Source organism: Cenococcum geophilum, assembly GCF_001692895.1.
Source record: "Cenococcum geophilum 1.58 unplaced genomic scaffold K441scaffold_47, whole genome shotgun sequence".
NCBI lineage: Eukaryota > Fungi > Ascomycota > Dothideomycetes > Gloniales > Gloniaceae > Cenococcum > Cenococcum geophilum.
In genome coordinates, this window is record NW_027137605.1 from 735,314 (window position 1) to 743,827 (window position 8,514).

Consider the following 8,514-nt stretch of genomic DNA (forward strand, 5'->3'; position numbering starts at 1 on the left):
CCTTAGGAGGTACTAGAACGGTAGCTAGTAGAGGACCGTCACTAGAACTAGATAACTGTCGCTAAAACTAAACCACCGTTACTAGAACTAGACTACCGTCGCTAGAACTAGACGACGACTGTTTAAACGACTTAATTAATTAATTAATCGAATTAAACTAAAGCTTTAATATCGGCCTATTACCGAATCGAATTAAGGCCTCCTAGGGAGGCACCTTAAACGACTACTGTTTAAATATATAGCTAGCGAACGCCTATAGAGAACGATCTGAATTAATTAAAGCCTTTAATCGGGCCGACCCCTCCCCTAAATTAAATTGGATACTAATATAGGCAAGTAGGCAGAAGGTAGGTAGGAGAGGACCGTCGCTAGAACTAGAGATCGTCGCTAGAACTAGATGACCGTCGCCAGAGCTAGACGACCGTCGCTAGAGCTAGATAACCGTCGCTAGAGCCAGATAACCGTCGCCAGAGCTAAACAACTGTCGTTAGAGCTAGACGACCGTCGCGAGCTAGACGATAATTGTTTAAACGACTAGCTAGCAAACACTACAATTAATTAAATCGATCGATTAAATCAAACCAGAGCCTTAATATTAGCCTATTACCGAATTAAATGAAATCAAGGCCTCCTAAGGAGGTACCCTAAATAACTACTATTTAAACGTATAGCTAGCGAACGACTATAGAGAACGATTTAAATTAATACAATTAATCGCAACCAAATTAATACGATTAATTAAATTAAGCAGAACCTTTAATTAGGCCGGCCTCTCCCTTAAATTATAGATATAGATAGGTAGGTATAGACAAGTAGGAACGACAGGCAGGTATATATAGGTAGGTATAAATAGGTAAGCATAAATAGGTAGGACAGTAAGATAGGTAGGATAGGTAGAATAAGCAGAATATGTAGAATAGGTAAGATAGGCAGGATAGGTAGGATAGGTAAGATAGGTAGAATAGGTAGGCAGGCAGGCAGGTACTAGGCCTAGTTAGGAAATTAGTATACGGCCGGCGGATTATTAGGAATACCGCTAATTAATAATTTAGAGCCTTTACGCGAGGCTTTTTAATTAATTACTTAACGCCTAAGCGATTATAGAGCTCCTATAATAGATACAGGCGGTAAATAAAAAGGATTAATTTGGATTATTTAGATTATATATAATTAAATTAATTATATATTTTTTTAACTACCTATAAATGCTAGAGTGTTAATATACCTTATTTTTAAATCTTAAATTTTTATTATTATCCTAATGGTCCTAATAGTCCTAATAGTCCTAGAGGTCTTAGAGGTCCTAGAGGTTTTAATAGTCCTAATGGTCTGGGCGACCTCCTAATAGGATACTAAATATAAGTGTTTTCTAAAGCTCCTAATAGCCCTAATAGGAGCTATTAGAAGCTATTAGTACTATTAGGAGGTATAAACATTTTGTTAATATGTCTAGTAGGCCCTTACCCCTTTATTAAGTATTAGAGTCTCCTAGGGTTCTATAGTAGGTGCTATAGAAATTATAAGTAGCGGGATTATAGAGCTTAATATTCGTTATACGATAAAAATTCTTAGCCTATAGTGGCGGTAGTAGGAGCACTAGAGGGTAAGGATTAGATTATAGAACTAAAGAATAATAAAGAATAGATAAAAGTTACTAATTTTAATCTCTCTTTTTTTACTATTTTTATTTTATTTTATAGTATCTTATATAAAGAAAAGTATAAATAGAGGGTAGAAAGGAGATACCTAATTAGTAGGGAAGCTAAGGACGTTAGTAGATTACTTACTTATTTAGTAGCAGATTAAAAGAAATCGATTGATATAATATAATATAATATAATCTCGCGTATCGTATCAATCGTTATCGATTAGGATTTCGCCTACCCTGACGTAAATTTACCCTGCTCTGTGACAATATGCAAATAGTATAACTGCTAAGACAGGATATACCAAAACTCGACACCAAACTTCGATATATTGACGTCTATTAGCACTGGCTTAGATAGGAGGTCTAAGACAAAAAGATCGACGTCTAATGGGTCCCTATAGATAATATGCTTACTAATGGCCTTAATAAGATCCTACCTTGTTAGAAGTACGAAGCTTAGATAAAGCAATTAAATTTAGTGGATATTTGACATTAGATTAATTAATTCCATTCGCAATATCCGCAATATCCGCAATATCCATCACAGTTACCCTATCCTTTTGCTACTCCTAAATTATATCCAAATTTCCTATTTTAATATAGCTTCTACCTTTATTCGTTTCTCTATAGCTTTTACTATACCATTAAATCTAGGGGGGTATATAACCAACTACTAGTATACCGCTAAAAGACTACCCTAACTCGCCTGCATATTACCCTATTCTTACTTTAGTTACCTATACCTTAACTCGCTCACTAACTTAGTCACTAACTTGGTTAATTACCCCCTTATTATCCATACCTTTTATATATATATATAGAGGCTCTAGAGCTATATTTATAATTAAGTCGTTTATTTCATTCTTTTATATTGCAAAGCTTACAGTAATTAATAAGGTATACCTTTTAGCTTATTACGGACTTTATATTAGCAGTAGTATAACTACTAAGAAGAGATATAAATAAGTTAGTTAAGATAGTATAGGAGGCGCTAGAACCAATCGAGCTATAGGATAAGGGGTGGCCGAGTTATATAGTTAGTTATATTATAAGTTTAAAACGTAGGAACGTAGGAATATAGGGACATAACGTACTAATATACTAACGTGCTAACGTACTTAGTATATTTCTTAGGCGTAGTATTATATATTTAAAGGACTATAGTTCTCTTCTTTATAGTAAATCTTAGAATATAATTAGAGTTAATCTATTAGGTAACCTACTCTACTAGTTATATTTACGTTATTAACTTCTTATTTACCTATATGCCTAGCCCATTAATAAGTCTACCGTAGTATTTCCTATATGGCTTTGTTATATATTAACTACCTAGGTTACAGTATTAATAAAGTTAAATAATATACCACTTAAGACAGCACTAGTTACGACGCTATCTATAGTAGTAACTACCTTAGGATTAGGGGGAGATACCAGTATATAGGATAACGACTTGCAAGGAATTATAATAGTATAGTTTAGGGAATTTATAGAGGAAACGAATAATAATTAAGGGGCACTATTATAGCAACCATAGGATATAAAGAAAGAAAAGATTAAGATGCTATTAATTAAAAGATTCTTAGGAGAGAAGTATAAGCTAAAAGGATTCCTTATATAAATAAAGCTAAAGATCTAATACAAGGGAAGTAAGCTAGAACTTATAAGTAATTAAATAGCGTATATAGAATTATTCTTAGTGGGTAAGGTATTAAAGTAGCTTAAACCCTATCTTATGGAGATATAAGCTAATAGGTTAGTAACTACTATATTAGAAGCATGGTATATATTCTTAAGCTAGGAGGGATTTGCTAGTAGACCTATAGGGAGGTGGTTTATTAATTAAGTACTAAGGCAGCATTTATAAACAATATTAAAAATTTTAACGTGGGCGTATATATTAGAACGTATGGCGTACTTATAATTCTATATAAACACTAATATAACTCTACTACTAGAGCTCTATAATATATATAGTAAAATCTTATAAATATTCATTTATAAGGGGTTCAAAATATCGTATCCTTATCGCTTCATATGAATAAGCATATCGCGATAACGCGATGAATAACGCCACCTCCGGGACTACTGGCAAAGACTTAGATCGAATTTAAATTCTCGTACATCTGTAAATGTTCCAAAAGCTTCCACGCTACCGTCTGCCCTACCTAAGGAATGACGCTCAGGTATAGTTTGGTATACGCACTCTCTCCCCACCCCTCTTTAAATCCTATAACCTGAAAGTTCTTACTATTTGCTAGCAAGTCTAAATTTATATTACGATTTTCTAAGGGTAGAGAAATAAGCAATGTTACCAGACGCAAGAGTCATTAGTATAAAATGATGATTATCTCGGACAGCTATAATTTTAATCCGGGGGCTTTGACTACTCCACAGTTAGAACGATTTTCTACATCTGATATGCTTGGCTGAATAGTTACGTAGAGATCTACTGTCCTCGTAGAGGATTAGAACGAAGGTTAAGACTCAGTGGGCAAAACACTCTTTTAAGCCTTAAATGATAATAAATTACCGATTTATGGATCAAGACAATTTAGTGCGTGAATCCTATCCTATGAACTAAGTTCAGATTTTGATAGTGTCTCCAGTCTGTCTTTGCAGAAGAACATAGCACCTGGAGTCTCCATCTCAAACAATAGATAGGTCTGAGAAATTAGCGAACCACAATCGAGAGACTGCTCAATGGCTCAATTAACCGCCGACATTACCACTACCGACTGTCCGTCGGGTTGTTAGCGCTTACACACACAATTTCGATATCAACGTACGTGCAGCAATATTCTCTAATACTATGGAAGAAGCGGAGTTTTTTGGCTACTCCAATTTGGATGGTACCTTTTCTTCCAAGCACAGCGTCGAAAGGAGGGTCATAGCTTCTCGTGACCGCAAAGCGCGTATTGCACTTCTCTGGCGAGTTCTGGAAACACCAAACTAAATCGACATAACCCTGTGTATCTATATCTCTTCCATCGAATTGTTTAACGGCTGACTTATTTTCTCCGTCGAGAGGCTTAATCGTCAAGCCTAGGATCTCCATAGCTAGCTTCGGCGAAATCAGGTTTGCATCCGTCGTCATGTCGAAGGAGAGTATAGCTATCCTCCAGACAGCGGTTGCAAAACGCACGCCAGCATATATCTCTATTGTTGCAAACTGTTGGGCCGTCGGGAATCGCTAGCACATGTTAGAAAGGCTGAACGAAAGGTGGCGGGTTTGTGGTTACCTTTGACGTTCGCTTGGAACCATTGTACACAGAGGGATGAGGCATCTCGAAAGTTATACCATTAGTCACGATTAAGTTATGCGTCGTAAAGTTCCCTCAACGATGCCCTTACCAAAAAAGAAAGTTCGTACGAGAGGCCTCCTTCTTCCTAAATACTGAGATAACTTCAGCCTTCGCGCCTTTCCGGTAATGAAATCTAATGCGAAAACGAAGTGGGGTAGGCTGAGTCGATCTATGATTGGCCGAACAAGCTCATGGTCGTCGGCTGTTACCACAACCATGTGAGTGTGTAAAATATTCAAGCCTTGTATCCCTCAGCCTTCCCAGTATCCATTGCATATAGGAAAGTCATCGGAGAAGTATAAAAACACCAAGACTAAGACCTCGGCCACGTCACAACAAGGTGATACCATCCCACATATAAGCTCTGCCTAGCTGGAGTCCATCAAAGGGCTTCTATGTACAGCCTGAGGATTTTTTGGTATTGCCATTGGAAAGGCTCCTGGGAAATCTGCCTTGGACTTAGCTTTATGGGTTGCTTCGGACGGTCTAACGCAAGGGTAAGAATTGTAGGGCTACGAATCCTATCTTACTATCCGGAATTGCCCCGTTGCCTTTGGGTCGAGAGATGTCCTTTTTTTTTTTTTTTTATTAAATTGATACCTCGCGTGCATTTAGCTCTACGCCCAAATATTTTGGCAGTAAGGCCCCCACCAACTCCAGTCTTCTGCATAGCCTACTCAAGGCAGTTTCATTTCAAAAAAATGTCTGACACCACGACAAACACTACCCCAGCCATACCCCTTCAAGATCTCGTCACAGGTTATCCAAAATTGGCTGGCCAAATGGGACTAATTCCCGAGACAACAATATTCCGCAGCTTTGCAGCTCTTCAAGCTCAAAATATTCTATATCTCCAAGCGGAACTCGTTTCACTTGAGAAAAGGCTGCGAAAGTGTGAATTAATCGATAGTCAAGATCTCAACGGACTCAAGTCTCTATACTCGCTGGACTGGTATTGGCTAAGCCAATCTGGAGACGATGGAGAAGAACAATGGAAATTGGTACAGCAGATTGGAGCCAAATTGAGAGAGTATAGTAGGTCGGAATATTAATCGTTAATTGGACTATCTAAACAGGGACTAATAATTTCGTCTAGACGAAGCTCTTATCCAGCAAAATATAATCCTCGCTTTTCCCGGTCCAAGCAAGTGGGATCTCAACTATGTGCAGCACTATCTTGCCACTAAGGATATGGGCCCTTTAGCACTAGTCGGAGACGATGCTCCCATCTGGGGCTCTACTAAGGAACCAAAATCGTTTTGCCCTGACCTAATTACCCTTCGGCCACGCCATAACGAGGACACATTCTCGAGATGGGTTACAGAGAGGGCTATCATAAAACTCTTCAAATGTGGTTGTCATCGTTTGATGAAGGTTTCAAGGATCCACGGCGTGCCTGGATTCAAGGATAGCACATTGCTTCAGGTAACTTTTTGGATAACGACTGTGATTGCTTCTTTGCTTCCCATTGCCTCTATCTCCGTGCTATATTATGTTCATTCTATGTTAGCAAAACTGGCAATCATAGCCACATTCAATGTTGTTGTATCGCTGTGTTTGATGGCCTTCACTACCGCAAAACGTCTGGATGTGTTCGCTGTGGCGGCTACGTATGTTACAATCCATTAAGTAAATACAGATTTAATGCTCGCACTGACTTACATCAGATTTTCAGCCGTACAGGCTGTCTTTGTCGGAGCTAATAGCAACAATTCGCCATGTAGTAATGGAGGGAACTAGATTGTCCTTTTTACCTCAGTCGTGGGTAATGAGGAATATGTAATCAATTTGATATAGTTTGTTTTGAAATTTAAAGGGAATTTTGTTCAGGATGGCATGCGGTGCTTATCCCAAATCCCCCATACAGCAGCATCCTCGCCAAGTATAGCTGAGACCAGGCTGGCTTTCCATTCTCTTATCGTCCATCTTATCGATCCATTATTGATATGGATCTTATCGATATGGATTACAAATATTATCCATACTTCCTTACTACTAGAAAAATTCTTAGCTTTTACCTTCCCTTTACCCTATTGTATAAATATGGATTCTAAAGCAGAATTATCTCTTCTTACGCCTTTAGCTACTGTTAATTTAGCCTTAACTCGCCCAACGAGGGCCCGAACAGCCGTTGCAATATAGGCCTATGCTTGTACGGCGCTTGGCACGGAGCCAGAATATTTAGGTCGAAATTGTATTCTCTACTACATTTACTATCCATAAGAATTGCTATATAGTAGCCCAGTTACTAGTAATTTTCGAAAGTATCTTAATTTGAAACATCTACTTTAGGTTAAAAAAGATACTAGCCTAATATAATTAGAGATACTTAAAAAACTTTAGCAACTATATATTAAAGCAGAGTCTTTAGGTTAAATAATAGAAATAGATACCTAGGTCTTTTAAAAACGACTAGATTAGGATATAATTAATAAGGCTTTAATCTTATTAATTGTTATATAAAACATTCTATTCCGTATTATTAAATGGCCTAAATTTTATGCTTTTTACTAAGTTCTTAATCTAGAATTGTTTAACTTTCTTATAATAGCACACTCTTAAATTATAAAAAAGATTAAACTATCCTGGTAAGCTTATAAAGATATTATATAAAAGAAACTTTAGTCGGCAATATTAAGTATTTATCTATCGCTTAATATCTGGACCTCCCTAAATAGGCTCCTTCTTCTAGGGATCTGCGCCTACTTTGTTAATTAGGGCCAGGAGAAGTAATTAAAGGCCCTCCTTACCCTTTATATAGTAGCAAATTATAGTAAAGATAAGTAATTCGCTACTCTTCTCCTAGTCCTTAAGGACTATGGTATTATATGAAAGCTTAGGTCTATTGTTTGTAATAATACTAGTTTAAATAATACCCTTTATCGTAAAGTAGAAGCCTATCTCTTAGAAGAGGAGGAGATTAAATAGGATTTTACGTATTAGCGGATCCGCTGTACTAGCTATATTATTAACTTAGCCGTATAAGCCTTCCTATTTTATAGTTAAATTAAAATAGAATAACTTAAGTCGTATAACGAACAGGAAGGAAAAGGGGAGGTAGGAGATAAAGAGGAGAAATAGGCAACCTTTTAGGTTATAGGACCACTCGGCAAGCTTTATAATATTATTATATATATCCGCAGTTCTACTAGTTGTACGAAGGAGTTTAAGGATCTCATAGAGAGAATAATTCCACTTAATAACCGTATAAGATAGAATAGCTAGTTTTAAATGCTAGCTATAGCCGATTAAAAGGCAGGAGCTATTAATACCTATACTAAGAACCACTTTACTATACTCTAGGCAGACTATCTCTCCCTAGAGGACTAGGAACGGCTTTATATGACTAAGGAATTCCTTTAACTGTTCTACCGAACAACCCTAGAGACTTAAGGAGATTATGCAATAATTGATAGTGTACTCTTTACCATGGATATTCTTGTCTAGTACTTTAAAGCCGCACTTATAAGTAAACTTTCTACTAGATTGGACGATAGTAATACTATATAGTAGTCTAAATATACTTCTAATAAGGAGTTTAGCTCTCGGATTAAAAAGGGGTAG

At 36.9% G+C, this 8,514-nt stretch overlaps 2 protein-coding genes across 2 annotated transcripts; one reads left to right on the plus strand and one right to left on the minus strand.

Moving 5' to 3' along the window:
• Window positions 1–4,133: 4,133 nt before the first annotated feature.
• On the minus strand, window positions 4,134–5,052 carry K441DRAFT_666128 (uncharacterized protein). The gene is made up of 3 exons (XM_067649610.1): window positions 4,888–5,052; window positions 4,435–4,838; window positions 4,134–4,383 (listed from the first exon to the last, which is right to left on the minus strand). The coding sequence occupies exons 1-3, from the start codon at window positions 4,930–4,932 to the stop codon at window positions 4,377–4,379; spliced, it is 456 nt and encodes a 151-aa protein (XP_067499944.1). The 5' UTR covers window positions 4,933–5,052; the 3' UTR covers window positions 4,134–4,376.
• Window positions 5,053–5,651: 599 nt separating this feature from the next.
• Window positions 5,652–6,690, plus strand: K441DRAFT_699113 (uncharacterized protein; the record flags this gene model as incomplete). The annotated part of the gene is made up of 3 exons (XM_067653126.1): window positions 5,652–5,985; window positions 6,047–6,560; window positions 6,618–6,690. 3 exons carry the CDS (start codon window positions 5,652–5,654, stop codon window positions 6,688–6,690), a joined length of 921 nt encoding a protein of 306 aa, XP_067499945.1.
• Between the last annotated feature and the right edge of the window lie 1,824 nt (window positions 6,691–8,514).

Coding starts and splice junctions, on each gene's coding strand:
- K441DRAFT_666128 (XM_067649610.1), bottom strand. CDS start 4,932: ATGCCTCATCCCTCTGTGTACAATGGTTCCAAGCGAACGTCAAAG. Junction 4,839..4,887: donor GTTCCAAGCGAACGTCAAAG/GTAACCACAAAC, acceptor AACATGTGCTAG/CGATTCCCGACGGCCCAACA.